Source organism: Pteropus alecto, unplaced genomic scaffold, assembly GCF_000325575.1.
Source record: "Pteropus alecto unplaced genomic scaffold, ASM32557v1 scaffold276, whole genome shotgun sequence".
Lineage (NCBI taxonomy): Eukaryota > Metazoa > Chordata > Mammalia > Chiroptera > Pteropodidae > Pteropus > Pteropus alecto.
In genome coordinates this window covers 5,072,063-5,094,863 of record NW_006438074.1, presented here as the reverse complement: position 1 = coordinate 5,094,863, position 22,801 = coordinate 5,072,063, and the positions used below count along the sequence as shown (strand labels likewise).

The following is a 22,801-nucleotide window of genomic DNA, read 5'->3' as shown; positions in this document are numbered from 1 at the left end:
CCCTAGATGATGTGCCATAATTTATTAACCTTTTCTCCTAATGGTGGACCTTTAGTGACTTTAGACTTTTGAAATATTAGAAAAGGTGCCATGAACATCATGCATATAGCTTTTGAAGTAGTAGACTTTAATTTTTGCCAATATTGGTTAGGATAACAACTTGCATTGACTTTTCCAGCACAGGGAGGGAATCAGTAGTGTGTAAGTGGTGCATGAATTTGTTTTAGGGTAGTTATGGGGAAAACATTTTATTTTATGATAATAGGTGGGGTGTCAGACAAAGCCATATGGAAGGAAGTTAGGTAGGTTCCAGGATAAAGGAATTGAATGCCTGCTTAGCTAAACCTAGAAGGTTTGAACAGCAAGCCTAGAAGGAAAGAAAATTTCCTCTAAATTACATTAGCAGAAGAAAAATCCCTAAAGTCACACCTGTGCACTACATGTCTGACTGAAAACTCATGCAGTCCACGTATTTTAGAATCATTCTTTGTTGTTTTCTTATGGCCAGTGTTTTGAAATTCGTTTATTCTTTGCTCTCTGAGGCCCTCTTCTGGAAGCAGATATTTTTTCTTTTCTGGAAAAAGACAGTTTTCAGAACATACTTAATTGTGACATCTCTTATTGAAATTACCGGATGGGTCTCTGTAGGTTTATTCCTCACTCTGAGAACTAAATCAAGGCCTTGTTTCCCTCCTGCAGCACCACAGTTATCCAGAATGTAAATAAAGCTCAAGTGAAGATTCGAGCGAAGAAAGATAACGTGGCAGGTAACTTTTCAATCCTTCAGAACGCTTGCAGGAGAAAAGGTGACATTTTATAATTAACCTGTTTTTACAGCAAGGTCTTGATATCCCAGTTAATCTTTTCTACTTAGAACAAGTCGATTGGCTTTACATGTTAAACTCATTATAACTGGTTGTTGCCCCGACTTGTTCAATGGATATAAAGTTATGGTCATACAAGATAAATACATTCTAGAAAGATGCTGCACGGTATGGTGCCGATAGAATAATATGGTGTTGTGCACTTAAAAACTTACGAGTGTAGATCTCATGTGTAAGTGATCTTAACACATACAGAGGAAAACTGACATGTTTTTGAGGTGATGGATATGTTTATCACCTGGATTTTGGTGTTGGTATCATGAGTATTTGCATATGCATAAATTCATCAAAATGCAAGCATTAAATATGTACTATCTTTTATACATTAAGTATACCTCAAAGCGGAAAGAAAAAAGCCCACCATAACAACCGGATCCCTCATTACTCAGGATCATTTGATTTTTGAATAGGAATAAACATGTAAGAAGACAGGTCCCTAAATTCATTCTTTGAAACCAGTTACACTTATAGACAATCTCTTGCCTTTTTCTATGTTTAACAGGTGTTACTTTGCCAGTATTTGAACATTATCATGAAGGAACTGACAGTAAGTGTAAAACTTTTTATGTTAGTGTATGTCTCTGGGATCTCCCGATTCCTCTTTAAATGAACCTCATTCTGGAACATGGTGCTAGATAGTTCAGTGGTTCCAGCATTAGAGCCTTATCTGATACAGTCAGGACAAATTAATCAGTTAAACAAAAAGTGTGTCATTAAACACTGGACATGTCTTAAAACATTTTAATTCAGCCTAACTTTATGTATAAATGCATAGTCATTTACTGTTTTAAAAATACAAGGTCATGGCCTTTGAGTATGAATCCACCGATTAGAATTACATGTTGTCTTTCTGCATAAACCACACCCATAATGCATTGTTTATAATTTCCAGTTTGGGTCTCTCTAAAGTAGAATAAGATCTTAGATACTGTGATGCAATTGAATGTAGAATCTTCCTACATTTTTATAGCTCAGTCTCAAGTTTTTAATTGTTTAACCTTTTCCTAATTTAACACCATTTTTGGGGTATTAACTCATTTCTATTGAGCCTTTTCAAAGTAATCAACTTTTTTTCCCCTTAAAACAAAAGTATTTTTTTCCTTAAAACAAAAAAAGTATTCTTTTTTTTGGGCGACCATCTTTCATTGGTTCACATAAAATACTTAGTGCAATTCAAAGAAGTAGAGCGTTCTAGAGAGTCACCTGTTAATAGGGTGCATCACTATTCCGGGGCATCAAACAGTATGGTCTGCAAAGGGGATGGGGTACATAGATTAATCCAGCAACCTGGTGAAGTGAGGGTTGGTTTAAAACTTCTGCACAGTCAGAATAGTATCCTCATGGAAGACTATTCAGCAGCATGCCCTACAGTGTTGGGGGAGTGAGATGGGCACTTCCCGTTTGATTTAACAGCGATAGTGTGTTTGTTTTTCCATTTTGCTGCTGTTCTGACATCTTTTGGGGGATTTTATGGGGAGGGTTGTTACTCTGTAATTACAAATGTTGTCTGACTGGTTCTTTCAGGTTATGAACTGACCGGTTTAGCCAGAGGTGGGGAACAATTGGCTAAATTAAAGAGGAATTATGCCAAAGCAGTGGAACTACTGGTCGAACTAGCCTCGCTGCAGGTAGGTAGCAGAAGAGCTGGAGGATTCCTGTAGTTTGATTTCTATTATTTGAGTGCAGGAGATTCAGTTCTTGAATCAGAGCATACTGCACTTAGTACTTTAAACTGTTTCCATGACCATATATGAAACAAGCCAAAGATGTTCTGATTTCTGAAATGGTGGCTTCTGCTTTTATTACTAACAAAATTCTTGTACAGTGGTGTAGTTTCACTCAGCAACAGTCAGTAGCAGACTTAAATGCAACTATAACATGGTTTATGCATGAAAACCATATTTTTTCTTTTGTGGACAGTTTATACCTAGGCCATTAGTGCATGATTCTTTCCTTTTCCCATTTTTATAGTTTTAGGTAAGTCTGAAGTAAATAAATTATAATAGCATGGAGATCGTATTTGCTCTGTGGACATATCACAATAATTTTTTTAACGTGTCGAAGAGTAGTAGTCTTGGTTTCCAGATGTTCTCTGCAAGTGCAGACTGAGTGGAGCCAGGTGAACAGGGAGGCTTTTCGCTTACATAATCAGTATGTCCTCTTATTGTAGACTTCCTTCGTTACTTTGGATGAAGCTATTAAGATAACCAACAGGCGTGTAAATGCCATTGAACATGGTGAGTGCAAGCTGCTGTGAGGGTCTTTGTTCATGCACTTGTCCATACCTCTCCTGCTGGGAGTCAGGCACTGACCACGAGATGGGTAAGATACTGCCCACAGTGGGAAGAGCAGTCAGTAGTGCAGTAAAGAGTTATTAAGTGCTTTGATAGAAGGATGTGTATGATTTTGGGAGAGTTACAGAGAAGAGTGGTGAGTTAAAAATTATGGAATATTTTACTCATTTCTGGCTATTAAGGAGTGGAAACACTTTCTGTAGAGCTGTAGTAATTTTAGTTCTTTCTAGTGATTTATCTTTTTGAACACATTAAATATTTAACATTAAACCCTTTCCCTTAGGCCTGATGTCTTGTTCTTGTGCTGTTCTTGATTTCTAAAAATAAGTTTCCCAGGGTGGCTTCGTAGTGTAGTGGTTAGCACGTTTGCTTTACACACAGAAAGTCCTGGGTTCGCACCCCAGGTGAAGCCACAGACCATACCGTGGGTGCGCCAGGCCCCGGGTGCGTGCCCCACTTTCAGAGATCCAGTTCTTAAAGGGAGATGGCAACATCCGTAGGTCAGGGCTGGAAGTGGGGGCGGGGATGGGATTAAAGAGGGGAAAAAATGTTTCCCCATTTGATGCATCTATTTTACAGCTCTTATTTCATTATTTTAAAACTATGCTTAGTGTTGATACGTTTTACTCAAGAAACTCAGTTTTCATTAAAGGAACATTTATTCAATTTTAATGTAAGAAAGCAAAATTTGAATAGCAAATTATTATGCTTGGTCTCTCCCAGTTTTAGAATAAGTTATCTTTTTTTAAAGAACTGAAAACACATTTCCTGACTGCTTGCTAGTGCCAGCCATTGTACATGGAATTGCAAAAGAGTAAATAATAGTTCCAACAAGAGTTCACATTCTAGAAGCAGAATAGGCAGAATCTATGTAAAGTAGAACCTCATAATTGACACAAAACTCAACTTGCTGCATTCTCTCTGCTTCAATGCTCCACTTTTTAACAGCCGATCGACTGTATTTTAAATAACATTTGTGGTTCAATGTTGTATGTTCATTTAAATTCAGTATACTGTGTTGTATATATCATGGTCCAATGTTATCTGTCCATAGAAAAGACACTAGAGGAACTTATATCCAAAGAATTACAATACTTTAGGGTGGTTGGATTATACTTTTTTTTTTTTTTTTCTGTTTTCTACATGAAATGTACATTAATTTTACATTTAGAAAAAATAGTATTACACAAATGAGTACTGGCAATTTGAAAAAAAGAGGAAGCTTTAAGTTCTCATGTGTATATATATTTTTAAACCCTAGTCATCATTCCACGGATTGAACGTACCCTTGCTTATATCATCACAGAGCTGGATGAGCGAGAGCGAGAAGAGTTCTATAGGTTTGTTGTACTTGGCACTTACTGATAATTTTCTGTTTTCTATATTCCAAAGTCTCAAGATTTGCTGAGACTCATTGGCTTATTCTTTAGAATTAATTGGCACATCTTATATTTTATTCTGATAAATAAGAAATAATATTGCCAAAGGCTGTGGAGACAGATCTATGCCAAGTTTTGCACATACCTAAAACATGGCATCTCCAAAAACTTTGGCCCTTCTGAGAAATTATTAATAGACTTGATTATTCTTTAAATTGAAACAGTGATTTCGATTGGGTGTCTCCCACATTTAAAAGAATTAATCAACCACTATGTATTGCATGTTGAGTATGTTCCAGGAGAAGGTATAAAGTACTTGAGGGCATTACATAATGGTATAAACAGTAACATTAGAGAATTAGAATATTTAGAAGTGATGCATGTACATAATTGGTTATGAACATTTAGAACTAGTAGGGACAATAAATACCAAGTAGGGCCAGTTTTCCAGGTTCAGAGAAGTGGGGGACAGGTGAAGGCAGACATATTCAGGGAAGACATGGCCATTTTGGACCTTGGGTAAATGTCTGAGTTTGATTTTTAATGTTAATCATCAAAGGTTATTTAGTTTCTGTCTTTCAGTGATCCAAATGAAATGATCCAAAATTTTAATGTCTGAATGCTCAAAATCTGTTCCATCATCAAGGAATGGATTTCAAGGTTTATTTACCATGGGCTAGGAGCTTTTGAAATCAGTTATTAGCTTGAAATATGTATATACTATACCTCAAATCTTTATTACTGAAATTGAAATAAAAAAATTGTTCTAGTTTGTAGGTCATTATACTTATTATAAAACTAGAAGAAAGGAAACCTGCTTAGTAGTGAAACAGCATTCAAAAATTCTTTTATTTTACAGGTTAAAGAAAATACAGGAGAAGAAAAAGATTCTCAAGGAAAAATCTGAGAAGGACTTGGAGCAACGGAGGGCGGCTGGAGAGGTGATGGAGCCTGCCAATCTTCTAGCTGAAGAGAAGGATGAGGACCTTCTGTTTGAATAATTTTCTCTGCTCTGGTTCTTTCAGAGGTCCTAACATGGCACCATTTTAGTTCACGGTGTATAGGTTTGGTATGTGTGGCTGTTTTTTGGCCTAAGAATTTTACCAGTTGTAAAATTTCCCTGGATGTCCATTTATGGGTTTACCTTTGCAGAATCATAATTCAGCAACCATTTATCACAGACAAGATTATAGAACCTGCCCAGGAACCTGTAGTATTCTGCAAAAGTGTCACCCTATTCTATTTACATCTGTGTTACAAGTGATTGGCTTACCAGGCATATTAGGAAATTCCCTTTAGGAAACAGCAGAGGTATCAGGCCAGCCACCATAGGCCAACTACTGCTGGACTACCCACTCGCATGACTTGGCGCTTGTGTCTGGGATCGCTGCTGCCATCCTTGTGTTACTGTACTTCTCAAGCTTTATGAAAACCTTCACTTATTTTTCTTTGCATGACACATCTCTGTCTCATTTGTCATGGGAGCAGTTTTGCCAGTTTAAATGTGACAATGGTATAAACAGTAAAATGATTAAAGAATGAGTTGTTCTTTTTTTTAAAAAAACATAAAACAAGGAACCAGAACCTGTGTCTGTGCCAATAGGGGTCATTCCTATTCCTGAAAAATAAATCAAAAGGTATTTTGTGTTTCACCCCAAGGTTCCAATGGACTTACTTCTAGTAAAAACTTGAAGAGACAGTGGTCGTTACATGTGTTGAACCCATGAATGGCAGAGGATATAAATACAGCAAGAGAAAGCACTCAGTAGCTTTTATTTGAAATATAATTTTACTTTTTATTTTTACAATACAGTGTGCAGTATGACATCTCAAAATAACAGAGTGCAGATACAAGATAACAGTACAAAGGAGGATTAACAATAAATGTCAGAAAGGTTACCTTTATTAAGGCTTAAATCCCTGGTTCATATTTTCTACACACATTCACAAAATTACATTCAAATTATTCCTTATCAATACTTATTCCTTAGGCCATGAGAAAAGGAAAAGAAATCCAGACATTTTCATAGAAAGCAAATCTGGATTAGTTTACTAGTCTCTTCCATTTGTTCTGACTTAGAAAATTTAGTAAAGGAAGACATTTCCTTATTTGAACTAACATGTGCATTTCATTAGCTATTGGTATCATTCCTATAAGTGGTTAAGACCTCTCCCCAACTAGGGTCTCCAATCAGAACCACAGAGGGACAGGAAATGGAACTGGCCAGAGCGGCTGGACAGCTAGGTATACAGCAAGGCTTTTGTCCTATTTCCTTTCAAGAAAGTCAGCAACAACTTGGTTTTCACTTTGTTTAGGGACTGTGTTGAATATCAGCACATCCATTTTATCTAGAATTGAGAAAAGTTTGGGACATAAACATTTCTGTCTCTTTACCATTGCTGATGAGGAAAGAACTAAGACTTTACTGACCCCCCAAATATCTTTTGTCACCTTAGACTTCCTAAAGTATGTTACAGCCTGGCATGTGCCTTGGTAGGGGATTTGCTTGATGGCACATGGCCCTAGTGTGGCCCAGCAGTCTGCATGCTAGCTCAGAGACTGGCACAATGGAGCCACTTACCGACACTACCTGAGATCTCAGTCTAAGCTAATTCAAACTGCCAACACTTTAGATCTTAGGGTTAAAAATAGTTGTCAGTTATGATACGCAGCTCACAAAACACCACTGTCTAGACTACCTTTCATTCCTGAGAAAGTAAAATGGAAAACTGAAAAATGAAGTCCATACATTCCTTGGTTTTCAATGCTAAAAATCAGTGTGAGCTTTGCATCTTCTGCCATAAGCTTGGAGTGTTTCAGACCTGAAGAGACTACGTGTGGCGTCCCTTCCCTTAACCCAGGAATGTTACCTTCTTCCTAAGGAGCATTATCTTGAAAATTTCCACATAGGACACACTCCACAGCCAACCTCAAGGCCATGCAAATTTGAATAGAAAAAGGCAACTTATATACTATCAACATTTGTTCAAATAAAATTATGTGAAAGATACATGACACCAAGACAAACTACTCATTAAAAATAACTGCTTATGTTAAATTAAGTGACAACTCAATATTATTCCAGTGTTTAGCATGAGAACAGGAAATGCTGTAGCTAAAGTCATAAAAATAAAACCAAGACATTCACATTTGAGGTTGGTTGTCACATGTCATGCCATCCCTAAAGGCTTGAAAAGACCACAAATTAACTCCATGCCAGTATGGAAATCCCATTAGCTTAAACACACGATTTAGCAAGCAGTTGAATTCTGGTGATAAGAGGCAGACCTTGTTAGGATAAAAACCTCATTATATGTCCTTAATGCCCCTTCCGCCATATTCTTTTCCTAAAATATTCAAATGACTTTCAGGTCATCCTTTCTGATCTCAAAGTCAATTGTCATAGTATTTCCCTCAGATATAATTTTATTCCAATGCTGAACAAGTGTTATGAATGACCATTATTAAATATTAGTACATAGTACAGCAGCTATATTCATTACAATTCCAGTTTATTACCTATATATCACTCATCAAATTATACTGTGTTCCTATATAAAAAATGCAAAAACTGTCAAATGTCACATCCTCTCATGTATATAAAAAATTATTTGCATCATGAGAAAGTCAACAGTTTATATAAACATCTGCCATTCATAAAAATGTAACTTACACATTCTATTGTACTATGCAGATCAGAGAAAGGAAGCAAGGTTATCAAATCAGTTACGACAATTTAAGAAAAAAATTCAAAAAGTCATATCTTTAATAAGATCAGCATATGTTGTATGTTTCACTAGATCAGTCTGCTGAGTGTGTAGTAAAGTCTGATCCACAGTTTGAGCTAAAAACTTGGTGATTCTAACGGAATGTTTTTCACGAATTAAAAGACATGCACATGAATTCAAGCCTAACAGAATAGTGCCAGACCAGTGGCACCTTAAAATTTTTTTAGGAAAGTATTTATGATGACTAAACCAGTTTTCTAACCAAATATTGTCTTGCCCAGAAGCAAAGTGCCTACCCCTCCCCCCAAATTCTCATGTAGTCATTTAAGTTAACTTAAATAACATCGATATTTATATAACTGTGAGACAGGGACCGTTGTGTACATACACACTTTCTTTATGGAAATTGCGCAGAAAAGATTTAGGTGAAAACAAGGTTTTTACATGGATAAAATGAAACTGCTCTGTTGAAAGCTTCCATTCAGAATCCCCAAATGAGGCAAGACTGGCTAAAGCCAAAGAAAATAAAGACTGCTGTGCACAAATTGCCTAAGGGGACTTTGTTCTCACTAGTTTGAGATCTAAGATCAGGACCACATTGCCTGTCACCTTAGACTCAGTCTTGCTGAAGTATCAGGGCTACCTTTGTCTGGCACTTTGCCGAATCAAGTCCAATCATGCCACAGAATGGATGCTTCCTTCACCTCAGCCAAGTCGATGGCACCCACTGAGGTTCAGTATCAAGTTTGTTAATTAACCTAAGCAATTCCTGATAGGCTTTATCAAGATCTGAATTCACAATTGCTGTGTCAAAATAGTGGCCGTTGTTCTGTTCCATCTCTCTAGTCTTCTCAATAATTTCTCTCAACTCTTCAGGCTGTAAAAGTAGATAAAAACTGTGAGGTTAACTCCATTCCTTATGAAAATATACGAGTCAGATGGCCAAAGAACAAGAAATAACTTTACATTGCTTTCCTTCTCTCAAAATACTCAACCTCAGGAGCCCCCAACCCTGCCACGCCACAGTGATTTCTTTTGCTCTGGTATCTTCAGGACTCACTTTGGGAATCATTTGGGACTCAATATAACCCATTTTTACTGCGATTTAGGTTTTCATGTATGTCTTATCTCACCCACAAAACTAAAGGCATCAAGCACAGACTTCCACTTGGAATTCCCTACATCCATTCATTCTTAAACATTTTTGGGCATCATAATCTCTTCCAAAAAATAACATCCTCTGTAAAATAACCTTCTGATTGGAGCAAGGGTGGCAGGACCCCAAAGCACCATCTACTCTTGGCTCTTATAAAAAACCTCTGCTCTTTATATCTGTTGCAGAGTTAGGCAGAGTAAATATTAATGGCAAAGCAAAGGATCAATAGAATGGGTATCTTTCTATGAAAACAATGCAAATCAACCCAAGATTTAAGAATTGAATACAGCTGACCCACGAACAATAGAGGTTTGAACTACATGGGTCCATTAATACAGATTTTTTCAATAAATACCTGTAACTGTTTTCTATCCAAGATTGGGAGTCTGTGGATATGGGGGGCTGACTGTATGCACTGATCTATGCCATTTTATACAGGGGGCTTGAGCACTGCAGAAGGGTTCTAGAACCAATCTCCATGGATACAGAGGGTAGTTAAGTTTTGGGGGAGTCTCAAAGTTATATGTGATTTTTAGCTGCATGGGGGTCAGTGCCTCTAAACTCTCGTTGTCCAAGGGGTGACTGTTTTTGTGTTTTTGGGAAATATTCAGCTTATACATTATATTGTTACTCTGTTTTCAATACACAAAGAAGGTCTTTAAGATGCAAAAAGTATCCTAAGAAGAGTTTGAGAAAGATATAGGTAGAGCAGGCTACTTGAAAATATAGGTAGGGTAAGGGAAACAACTGTTTCACATAGACAAGCAGGTGGCAAGACTATGTACAAAACTTATCCAGAACCCTGATTTATCAGATATGTGTGTTCAATAAAGTGAAACTGCCCCCAAATTATACGTCAATGAAGAGAACTAATTAAACTCAAGTCCAAATGTCTCATATATAAAAGTCACATATTAATACTATATTAGACCCACGATACAAAATATATCATTCAACTGGTTGAACTTCTGTAACAGATGGAAATATATTAAACAAATGGCAGCTGTGGCCTGTCCTCAGGCAGTTTCTTGTGTGTTCTCTAATTTTCATTCTGGAATGTTGTGCATCTGGCTATGTTACACAGAATCCTTTGTTCCCTAGCCAGGGGCTCTACTACACTACTAAAATTGAACACACTGACATTCTTGCTGAAACTTATGTCTACTCAAAGCTCAAGATTATTGAAAGAGCATTCCAGAACTCAAAATAGAATATAAACTTTGTAGTGCTAGAGTTGCAATGTAAATGTTAAGCCCCTCATCTTACATTCACATGAATAACCAATTCACCTAGCTTTTCTTTATCAGATTTAAGGCATTATTTCATCTTTTGCCAAAATGGCTATCAGTTATTTTGTTTTAATTTCCTCTTATTTTTCTAATTATAACTCATGACTAAGAAGAAACAAAATATTTTTGCTCAAAAATTTTGGATTGAAAAAAATTAGCCTATAGGGAAAATTGACCATATCGGTTTATACCATTCTTGAGCCCCCATTTTAACAGAACAGAGTCTCAGATTCAGAGTACAATCAGGTAACTGACTGTTTACATTCTCTGTCCTGTGAGGAACACCTAGCTAGCACAGTTTCACTGACTTAAAATTGAGGATTTGTTTTTACTCAACACTTTTATTGCGTAGATGATAAAGCACTACTGGAAATACTAAAAAAGATAACAATATAAGTGGAATTAAAAGACAATCAGATACACCATCCTCTTCCCAACTGCAGAATATACGTCCTTACTGATGTGCATGAAATATGCACTAGAACAGATGCTGAGTCATAAAATAAGGTTCAACAAATTTTGAAAGACTGACATCTTACAGAGTATGTTCTCTGACCACAATGGGACTATAAATCAATAAAATCTTAAAAAAAAAAAAAATCTCCAAATAGGTGGAAATGTCATACTTCTAAATAACCCACAGGTTAAAAAAGAAAATGCCAGGGAATTAGAAAATATTTCTAACAAAATAATAATAAAAAATATAACCTCAAATTTAGTAGGATGCAACTGAGGAACTGCTGAGAGAGACATTTATAGCTTCCTATTAGAAAAGAAAGGTTTAAAAATCATCTAAGTTTTCCTCAGACAGTAGAGCAAGTAAACTAAAGCTGAAGCAATTATAAGGAAAGAATAAAAATAAGATAAGTCAATTAAATAGAAAACAGACCAAAAAAATACAATTAACAAAGACAAATGTCCCCTAAATTCTTTTTCTAAAGTGTTTTGATTACTCCTTTTAATTCATATAAAATTTAAAATCATCTTTTCAACTTGTACAGTAAAACGTGCTGGGATTTTTTTGGGGGCGGGGGGTGGTCAAAGGAAAAAAGTTATTTATGCTTTCACCAAAAAAAAAAAAAAAAAGAGCTATAGAATGTAAAACACCATAAAGTCAGGTGGAACTGCATAAGGAATTTTCACTTCTTTTTCAGAGGAGAAAGGAGTTATATGGAAACTTCTCATTCCCCTCGCCATTCCTTAAGGTCCAAAGTTGAAGGCACGTTATATTGTAGGGTCCATCACAACGTAAGAAAAACCACTTATGCCACTTTTCTTCCAGCCTTAGCAGGATGGAAACACAAGTCCTAAGTGCTATATAAGACTCCATAAAAAAAGAATGAAGTAATTTATAATATAGCAGCCTCTCATCCTAGGCAAGTGAATAGGGTTTCATCACTGGACTCAAAACTTTTGTTTCCTTTTACCAACTTTTCTCTAAACCCAAACATGAATTAACAGGATTTGCATCTATGTGCAATGTAGTCCTTCCTTAAGAGAACACAAAAATACATTTAAAAAAAATCACCTTTTTCCAATCCAAATCATAGATGGAGCTAAAATGTAGAGAAGATATATCGGCATTTCAAGATTGGGAAAAGTGGCCTAGGAAGCAGGACTACCCACTACAGGAGACAACACAGGAATACTTGTGAAATCCTGAGTTCAGAATTTTGTTTTCTTTTCGAGATGAATATAAAAGTGCCTAAAAAAGTATTGGAAAATGTTCTTTCTCACTCCAGCCATCAGAAGCTGTAGACCATGCGGGGGCCAGCCCACCCCCAGCCCAAAGGTCAGGCAAGCTGCAGAGCTCCTCACTCTGCCATCTTTGCTCTGGGATTTTTTTTTTTTTTAAATCAGTAACAGCTTTCTTGATAATATGTTCATTTACAAGTCACCCATTTGAAATGTACAATTCAATAGTTTTTAGTAAAGTCACAGAGTTGGGCAATCAGCATCACAATCAGCTTTAGAACATCTGCATCATCTCTCACCCCAAACCTATACCCATTAACAGCTACTCCTCATTTTCTGCCAACCCCAGTCCTATGCAACCACTAATCTACCACCAATCTACGATAGGTCTCTATAAATTTACCTATCCTGGACATTCTATATAGTGGAATCTTAGAATATACAGTCTTTTGAGATGGCTTCTTTCACTCATAATGTTTTCAAGGTTCATCCATGTGGTGCCATGTATCAGTATTTCACTTCCTTTTATGACTGTTTTTCTTTTTAATGACTTTTTTTCAAGACATATACAATAAAGCTACAGTGATCAAGACAGTGTGATAATTAACATAAATACAGAATAGAGACCAGAAATAATCCACCCCATGCCCCCCACTGCATATTTGGTCAGGTCATTTTTTTATAAAGGTGACAATGGAAGAAAGGATAGTCTTTTTCAAGAAATGATTCTAGAGCAACTCGATATTCATGTATGATTAAAAAACAACACAAAACAAAAAAGCCCCTTTTAGAAAAAAACAGAATAAAACCTTTGTAACCCTGGAGTAAACAAATTCTTTTAGTAGACAAAAATCATTAAACACAAGAAAAATGAAAAAGTGTATTTCATTAAATATTCCTGATCTTCAAAAAATACTATTAAAAAAGATACAAAGACTTTGAGAAAATATTTACATCTAGACTATAAAAAGAATTTTTACAATTCAGTAAGAAAAAACCCAATTAAAAAAAAAAAAAGATTTGAAACATTTTACCAAAAAATATGCCTAAATGATTACATAAAACGATGCTATCATTAGTCATCAGGAAAATGCCAATGAAAACCATAACACCACCACTTCACACCTATTAGAATTAAAAAATTGTTACAAACCAACAACAGCATAAGTTGGTAAAGATATGAAACAAATGGAACCAAAGTGGGAACAAAATAGCAAAGTGTTTTAAAAAGTTTGGCAGTTTTTATATAGTTAAACATACACTTAGCATTTGATCTAGCAATTCAAGAGAAATGAAAACAAATGTCCACCCAAAGACTATGAACGTTTATGGCAGCTTTAGTCACACTAGCTAAAAATTAGAAACAATTCAAATGGTTTTAACTGATGAATGGACAAAATTATGATAATATTAAGATCATGGTATATATCACTTAGCCATAAGAAGGTATGAACTAATGTTAGATACAACATAGATGAATCTCAAAACATTATGCTGATCAAAAGCCAGATGCAGACTTAAACATACTCTATGTTTCTACCTATTAACTTCCAGAACAGACAAATCTGTAGTGACAGAAGGCAGATTAGCGGTTGCCTGGGGAAGAATGAAGGGGTATTAACTTCAAAGGGGCATGAATTTTTTGGAGTGATAAAAATGTTCTAAATCTTGACTGGCATGTTATACAGGTATACATTTTGCCAAAACTCACTTACGCAACTGAAATGCACGCATTTTATTTAGGTAAAGTAACCTCAATAAAGTTAGTATTTTTAAATTAGAAAATCCTAATTAGAAAATCAAGCATAGTATATACTGTAAAACATTTTGGTACTGATTAAGTTCCTACTTTAAAAAAATATGCATATCTAGACCTCACTCAATTTCGGATGGCTAATTCTGAATAAAGTAATTATAAAGTAGGTAAAAAATTCCATGAGATCATTGCCAGAGACCACCAACCAAAAAAAAAGTTGCTTAACATGTTTTTGAATTGTATATATGGCCCTTGGCATGATATTGAATCCTTGAAGAATAACCTAACTTAAAAAAGTATGCATATTAGAAAATAGAAAATTAGGCCCAACATATAGAATAGAGTCTCCTTTGGTCCTTAAGGTGCATCTGTCTCCTTGAACAGCCATGTTACTTATTTACCAAAGCAGTTACGGGGCACCAAGTTTCACACAGTATGAATTTTGTTTTCCTTATCATGTTGTGATCCTCCTAAAGAACAGCTAGCGACCACGTCTCATATTTCTTTTGTATCATCCCAAGTGCAAAAGACAACAGATAATCAACCTGGCTTCACTTAATTATGAACTTAATATTGTGTTGAAAAAGGAGTGAAACACTACTTTAACCAGCTAGTCAACTTAGCCTAAAAATTATGCTCAACATATAGGGTAAGAAAGCCTCTGGTATCTATAGCCTAAGATGTTGAAAAATACTACTTTCACATACATATAGACTGAATAAGAAATGTAAGTAGACCTAGAGTGAAGAAAGGTATCATGGGAGGAAGGAGAGTTGGTGGCTGTGGTGAACAGTCGAGAACCAAAGAAAAGGAGTATTGTTGTGCTTTTAATGACTTTTAAGAAGCTTTCAAGGGAGAGTGTTATTACTTGTTTTTATGCTTTTAAGAGTACAGCAAATGAGATGACATGAGTTATTCCTCTGTTAAATAGAAATATTTTAAAAATCAGCAAAAACCAAGGAAGAATATTTGTTACTTTGACAAAGCAACTCTTGTGAAAGCTTTTATTTCACCTGTTTAAATAAAAACTCAATGCTTTCTAACTAATATATCAGTATATTATCATTTACTGGACAACCATGTTCAGCATCTAAAACAATTTAAAATTTTTTTCCATTTCAGATCAGAGGAGAAGATCAAAGGGAGGAGACAAACAGAACATAAAATTTCAATGAGAAAAAAAGAGGAGAAAAACAAGAGTACTCAGTGTTTGCTACTGCATATGCGGAATATCTGCAGAGAAAAGTGGGTAATCCCTAAGAATCTGGTGAGACTTTGTGTGTGGGGTGTCCCATGATGCCTGTTGGAAATAACATATACTCGTATGGAGAAGATTAAGGAAGTGTTAAGGAACGCCAAAGCTTACCATACATTTGGAGTAACATCAGGGAATGTGTGGGGAACAACATGAGAAGCCACGTTCTTTGGAGAGCTGCCATAGTCTAACCAGAGGCAACACAGCAATTTTTGGGAGAGTGATATGGCAGAGAGAATAATCAGTTTGAAAGCTCAAGCTGATTGTAGCTTTTAAGTATTGTGACGTATGAGGCCATGACTGTTTCATGTTTATTCTCAATGGACTAGTACAATGGTATAGTAACGTTACCTTTGGGTTCTTGCCCTCTTTGGCCAGTAATGCCCGAAGTCTTTCTTGTGAAGGAGGTGCAATGAAAATGATATATGGTTTCAAGTCTGAATTCCGGAGAGTCTTTAATGACTAAAAAGAAATTTTGAATCTTTAAAAAAATGTTCAACATTTAACTACTTTCCAACAATATACTTGAAATATAATAATGTCGTTAAAAACAAAAAACAAAATGAAAAAACATTACTTGTATTTCCAAACATCTTTGTAACAAAAAATTCACAATATTTTAAGATCCTACCTTTCATTCACTGTAAAAATAAACTGTGTACCTATAAAATCACACACCAGACACACACATACACACATACAATACTGGCTTGCTCTTTTTATGTAATGAAATAAAAATGAATGACTCTGAAGGATTACAACTATGTGATGCTATAATACCGTGCTAATAAGATCATATACAGACTATTATATTAAAAATACTAAAAATCCATTTTGGAGAAATTAGAAATGAGCAATCACCTTACCATGTACCAGGGTCTAAATGTAAGCAGAATCAAAGAGAAAAACTTCACGTACATATACGAAAGAAAAAAATCTGGAAAAGCACATCCAAGAAAAAGCAGACTCTGTTTGAATTAGGAGATGGTGGTTTTCATCTTGCCTTTGCCATTGCATGACAGTGTTGTCCCTAAACTGAAGCTCTCTATCAAAATGGGGATTACAGGGACATGCCCTTTTCTATCTAAAAACATTATTAAGACAATATTGCTTAACTTCTCTAAGTTCTTTGGTAAATCTGCTAGCCCAAACAGTATAAAGAACCCTGAAGAAATTTAGTAAAAACATTTATGCTTATCTTAAATATTGTAATTGAAATAGTAGACTAAACTCTTTCGTCTGCTATAAAAAAAAATAAACAAAAGCAAAAAAATTATAACTCCAATTTTAAAAGAGGCATTTTAGGCTCAATTCTCTTTCATATACATCTCTTTAATGACCTTTGCAGTAGATTCCAGTACATTTAAGACAATTTTATGTTGAAGCTATCTAGTTTACAAGTTTTCCACAACAAACACAATCTTAAAAATCCTAAATTTCTAAATTTTACTTTTTAATGAAAATCTAAGAAGCAACTGTTACTGATTTTTCAAGTTTTTGCTTAGTCTGCAAAATAATAAAAACCAATGGAAGTTTCATTATTTAATATAACTATTCACTATGATACCTACTCATACTTGAACTATGGCATTTAAAACCATAAAAATGACCTCTATTCTAATTTTTCTCAGATCAGAATCAGAAAAGGGAAATTCTTTTATAACTTCTAAAATATTTTAAGCCCTGTGAGTACTACAGTTACTGTATTTTCAGCTTCAGAAAATATGTACATATATATATAAGATTATGTATGTATTTTACTCTCTGAGGAAACTGAAAGAGATTTAGCAACCTGTCTGATTTCACATGGGGAACCAGTGGGAAAAAACTGTATGAGAATTTAATTAGGTACTGTAGTTCTTATACCAGAATTTAGTTTCCACTAAAATACTCTGCAGAAGATGCCTTCAAATTCAACACCCTAAACCAAAACAGCTTTACCTGTGCACGAAGACTTAAAAGACATATTTTCCCAGAGTTGATCACTTGCCGTACAGAATCTACGCTGGTTCCATACAAATTTTTCTCAAATTCACCATGTTCAATGAACTTTCCGGCTGCTATGTCTGCCTCGAATGCTTGCCGTGAGACAAAGTGGTAATCTCTACCAGCTACTTCGTGGTCTCGCCTATTCCGAGTTGTATCTAGGCAATCAAAATTAGATAAAAAGAATGGGTATAATTCTGCTAGTCAGAAAAAATTTTATTTTATAACACAGATAATAAAATAATGAATTGGGGAAATTTAAGAGCCCACGTGTTTAACATTGACTGGTTTTATTTCTAGATAGACTGAGAAATGAACAAAAATGTTTTTAGTATTTAATAATAGTTGCATTTAATTATCTTAAGACATTTTATGTTTACACTTTAAATTGCTTCATCTCACATTTAAAACACTACCACTCATCTTTTCTTGAAGTTTATTTCCATTAGATTAGGTACTCTATAATTTTTAAACAGGACTTCTGTGTTCAGAGATTATGTCTAAATTTCTATTTTCTGTGTTGGTTTAAAAAACCATAAGCTGATCCAAATTGACCAGGAAATTGTAAAACCCCAAAGGAAATTCCTATAGAAAGTAATTAGTACCATATTCTTAGGAGAAACTGAAATTTCTCAAGAATGACTATCTTTAGTAACAAATTCTCAAAAAAGGTGGTTAAAACAAAGTTCCTCTTTCCTGACAACATTGTTTTTATGAAACAAATAAAAAATTTCCCCAGACAGTTAGGTTGTAAGGTGATTAATTGAAAAGCACAGGAAAATGAAAAGCACATTCAAACATACGAGGAACTGCAGATGCAAAGCGGTCTTTTTCTTTGTTCATGAGCCTCTGACGCAATTCATTCTGGCCACAGTTCTGTGGACCAATCAAAATGATAGGTCTTTTCCTATTTGCTGGCTGATGATAAAGTGACATTTCCTCATAAGTTAAGATTTCTTCATTGTCATAGTCTTTAGAAAAAAAGAAAAAGTTAAGTCCCTCAGACAAAATTATTGCTATGCAATAAACACATACTTGTAGATCACCTAAAAAATTTGAAAAGCACAATTTATTATTAAAAATGCTTAACTTTCTGGATCAACATGGTATTGAGTGTCTTCCTATGTCATATCCTTGCCAGGACATTATGAAGATAAATCAGGCAATATATTAATCCTTCTAAAAAAGTGTATTGCTTCTCTTGTTTCACACTGTTTAAATGTTTGATATAATGTAACTACACTGATTCTCATATAAAATAGCTAGTTTGCAGCCAATATTTTGACAGAGGGTTATGCACCAGAGGATAAACTAACGAGAATATCTATCATTTTTGTAAAATGGGGATACTAAAACTTAAAGAGGACTGGTTTAAGGATCAGACGAATGTACATGCTGAGCACAATATACCTGATATAGACAAACATTCACAAATGCTATAACTAGTATTATCAGAGAAAGCTGGAATACTTTTCAGTGATCACATAGCTTGATGACAGGTCATATCTGTGCTATTCACACTTCTTGCATTTATGTTTACTTTATTCTGGAATACTAATACGAATACTAACCTGAGGTCATGATTCAAGAAGTATAAGTTATGCTAGGTGGGTAACATTCCTAAAGCCCTTGATCCAGATGAAATCAGAGCTGTCAAGTGGTAAATAAACAAAGGCAGAGAACTAGCAGCCCTGCCATCTTCTCACTCATACTACTTCATCTGATTGGGAAAGAGCATCAGATGTGTAGTCAGACTCTCTCAGCTTTAAGTTCCATGGGAGCAGGGAACCATCTTAGGCTTGCCAGTGCTTAGCACAGAGTAGATTAGAAACTCAAACTGTATCTGTTTAAATTTCAGCTCAACCACATATTAGCTTTAAGAACTTAAGCAGGTCACTCTAATATCTGAACCAGAATTTATTAATCTGTGGTTGCAAGAAATTTATTGTGAGAACTAAATGGATGTAGGTATCTAAGGCATATAGTTACTGCCCCTAAAATAGAAGTTACTGAGTTATTATTAATAAAAATATTATTTATGATGACACCATTATGAACAGAAATGTAATTCCTTCCCTTCCCCGAATGTTTTCCCTCTGAAAAATCTGAGTTCCTTCTTCTAACATGTACAAACTGTGGCAGCATTATGATTTACAGACTTAGTTTATATATATGTAAACTTCAGATTTTCAAGTTTTCTCTAGTATAATTGCTATCAGAGCTGAATCAGCTAATTTTAGTGTGTTTCAAAAGATGAAGAAAAAGAGATATTGATTACTTACCCGAGTATAGAGGAAAGCATTAAAAATTCAATAAATCTTCTTAGTTATATAGTATATCAATTACCATTAAGGATGTTTACTTTGGAAAAAAATTTTTATTAACGGAGATGGAATCTCAGATTTAATTTTACATAACGTTGTATTTTCATCAGTTTAATTTATGCTGCTTAAAAAAATTCAAGGTGTTAAGAGAATAAGCCTTATAATAAGAGATTAAGGATTGCCTTTATTATTTGGTTTGTTTCTAACATGAACAAAAGCAGGAGTAGCAAATTCTAATGCCTATAAGGACCAACCAAGAAGGCACTAAAAGCAATAAATCAGGTTGGGTTTATAAAAAATTAGATGTGGTGGAGACTGTGGAACTAAGAAAGTAGGTGCCCGAAATAAAGGCAACAGCCATCACTCAGGTCCAGCAGACTGTTGCCACTTGGGATATGAGCCAAGTGTTATTAGAACTTATGATTTTAAGAGAAGCTACAACTTAAAAAATTGAATCTTAGCAATAAATTAAAACAAAACAAAAAACTCTTCTTGTACCTGAATCAACCAGCAGCTAGTAGGCTATGCGGAATGGGCTGCCTCAGTGACAGGAGTTATTGTAGACAAATTATTCATTATTTACTTAAAATACAGCTACATTGTTAGAACTTATTAGAAGTATGTATTAATTTCACAAATAGTTTATACAGAAAAGAACTAGAGAAATTTCTATTCAATTTCCTCAAAATTTGAGGAATATTAACACTATATATACTTTTAATTTTTATATTAATTTTTCTCAGAATTCAAAGCACTGCATTACTCATAGGATTCCAAAAGAAAATAATTTCTGCTACATGATTTTCTTAAGAACATTTGTCACATTAAGAGGCAAAACCAGAACCAAAACTCCCTGAAAATATCAGTTTAATTTCTTTCAAGTGTTAGATAGTGGACCTGTTTTAGTTATAAATCCAGCTATCTCTGAGAGTAGAACTTACCATCATTTTTATTGGCATTATATAAAACCTTTTTTCTCTTCTTCTTATTCTTCTTCGCACACCACAGTTTTCCTGTTGAATAATCATAAACATAACTATAAATTTGGTATTTGTTTCCTTGAACAAAGCTATGTTTTTCAACTGAAGAACTCAAATAGCTTTTAATTTAAATTTATAAACATTTATTATATTGTTCATAGAAAATTTTTTTTCAGGGAAGTATTTATAATTTTCCATTAATCTTGCATTATAGACAATCTTTAATACCTAAATCTTGTCCTTTCTTTACAGCTCTAAGATAATATTTTGCCTCCCAGATCACCCTTGCCATGAATACATCTTTTTTTGACAGTTCTAATACATAAACATAAATATAAACATGGAGAACTAAGAAACCTCTCATTAATGTCAAATAAAAGTGTCCAACCTGATTTTTCTGGCTCCTTATCTTCTTCTATGGTTTGTTTCATGGCTTCCCTTTGCTGCTGAAAGCTTTTCCCTTAACAGCAGAAAAGAAAAAGAGTAAAATATTTAAGACAAAAGAAAAGCAGTATTTGTTTTTAAATCAAGGGAAAACACCCAAAGTAACTCTTCATTCATATTTTGTTCTAATTCTTTCTGCCACCTATGAGTGTGTCAGCTATGAGTATAAGCCTCCAAATGTTTAAAGTATTAAGTTTCAATCTCATTCTCAACCAATCCTAGGACATTACTAGAATATACCACCTGTTAGGAAAGATTAATAAACCGGTGTTAGAAAATTTAATAGTTCAATTTTTACAAATCTTTTATTGAACATTTACAATGTGGAAAGTACTATGCTGGATCTTACAATAGTTCTGCTCATTTAGAATTATCTGAAATCAAGCAAATTCATTCCAGGAGTTAAGTTTCCAAAATAATACATGAACATGCATCGTTTTTGATTCCAAGACACCACTCAACATATTCCCTTGCATTTATTATTCCCAACCCCTCCATGTATGTACATGTTTTAATGATTTTTTATTTCCACTTTTAAGCTACCAATGATACAAATATATGAAAAACATTATGTTTTTCCTCTCAGGATTAAGCTTTCAATGTCTGTGAACCTCATCTTCTTTTCAGACATCTACTTAAAATCAAATGTATTTTTTCTGAAGGATACAGTGGTTTTACTCAGAAAATTCTGGATTAGAGTTCTACTTTATATTTAAGTCTTATATCTAATTCTTTCCATTTCAAGCCAGGAATTCTTAAAAATCAATAAGTAATTTCCATCTATACTGGGATAATCTGTAGAACATACTGTATTTCATAAGAGCTTACAAGTAAAAACATTAATATTGAGTTTGACACACATAGGAAGCATTAAAGGAAACTACCAGGTTATCTCTAGAAGCTATACAGATTGCATTCCTAATGAAACAACTATGACTAGAGGGAAAATTTTAAGAGCATTAAAATTAAAAAATAAGTATTTGTCTTTAACGGATTTTTAAAAAATCACAAAATAATTTTAATCATTTACATATTAAAATGTTTAAAAACATTACAGTGTTACACTTCTATGGCACATTTTTATATGTAGACTGTTCCTGAAACAGAAGTGGACATTAATACAAGATAGACATTATGACCTCTTAAAAATCCTTTGAACAGAAAACCATTAACACAAACTAAGGTGGGTCCATTTATTTGTCCTATAAAAAGACTTGCAAATAGTATCTTTCAAATCTCCTTGACTCATCTATATACTTTCAGAAACTCAACATAATAAGTCAATAAACACCAGTTCTAAATATGGGCTAAGGCTGGCATGGTAAGAAGATATCAAATTGATTTTTGGCAGAAGCACTGAGTAGAGAACCATGATGGCTGCTTATAATACCCTAGGATTCTAGAGGAATGTCCTGTAACTGTTACTGTGAAGAACCAAGGGTGTAGCATCACTCTCTAAACTTACTATAAGCAGCTCATTTCTCCTTCCTTGAAATATGACTAAGTATAAACAATATTTGTTTCTAGCTTTTGGGTTTAAAAGCAGATACTTGTGGCTGTGACCTTATTATACACATAAATAAAAAACAAATATTATATTATCATATCATAATTTCACTCTAAAGCCCAA

At 34.4% G+C, this 22,801-nt stretch overlaps 2 protein-coding genes across 7 annotated transcripts in view; one reads left to right on the top strand and one right to left on the bottom strand.

Annotated features, from left to right (window-relative positions):
* The window catches only part of ATP6V1D (ATPase H+ transporting V1 subunit D), a 13,347-nt gene extending 7,248 nt beyond the window's left edge, over positions 1-6,099 (top strand). Inside the window, exons 4-9 of the mRNA XM_006915137.3 lie at positions 700-767; positions 1,387-1,431; positions 2,409-2,512; positions 3,055-3,121; positions 4,440-4,518; positions 5,417-6,099. Of these exons, the coding sequence (XP_006915199.1) occupies positions 700-767; positions 1,387-1,431; positions 2,409-2,512; positions 3,055-3,121; positions 4,440-4,518; positions 5,417-5,558 (505 nt within the window). The 3' untranslated portion in view covers positions 5,559-6,099. The remainder of the gene's footprint in view (positions 1-699; positions 768-1,386; positions 1,432-2,408; positions 2,513-3,054; positions 3,122-4,439; positions 4,519-5,416) is intronic.
* Positions 6,100-6,313: 214 nt separating this feature from the next.
* MPP5 (membrane palmitoylated protein 5) overlaps positions 6,314-22,801 on the bottom strand; it is a 72,489-nt gene continuing 56,001 nt past the window's right edge. For all 6 annotated transcript variants that reach the window (XM_006915135.3, XM_025049114.1, XM_006915136.3 and 3 more), the window contains 6 exons: positions 21,116-21,187; positions 20,689-20,760; positions 18,227-18,394; positions 17,379-17,581; positions 15,789-15,899; positions 6,314-9,163 (listed from right to left, as the gene is read on the bottom strand). In XM_006915135.3, coding sequence (XP_006915197.1) covers positions 8,987-9,163; positions 15,789-15,899; positions 17,379-17,581; positions 18,227-18,394; positions 20,689-20,760; positions 21,116-21,187 — 803 coding nt within the window. In that variant the 3' untranslated portion in view covers positions 6,314-8,986. The remainder of the gene's footprint in view (positions 9,164-15,788; positions 15,900-17,378; positions 17,582-18,226; positions 18,395-20,688; positions 20,761-21,115; positions 21,188-22,801) is intronic.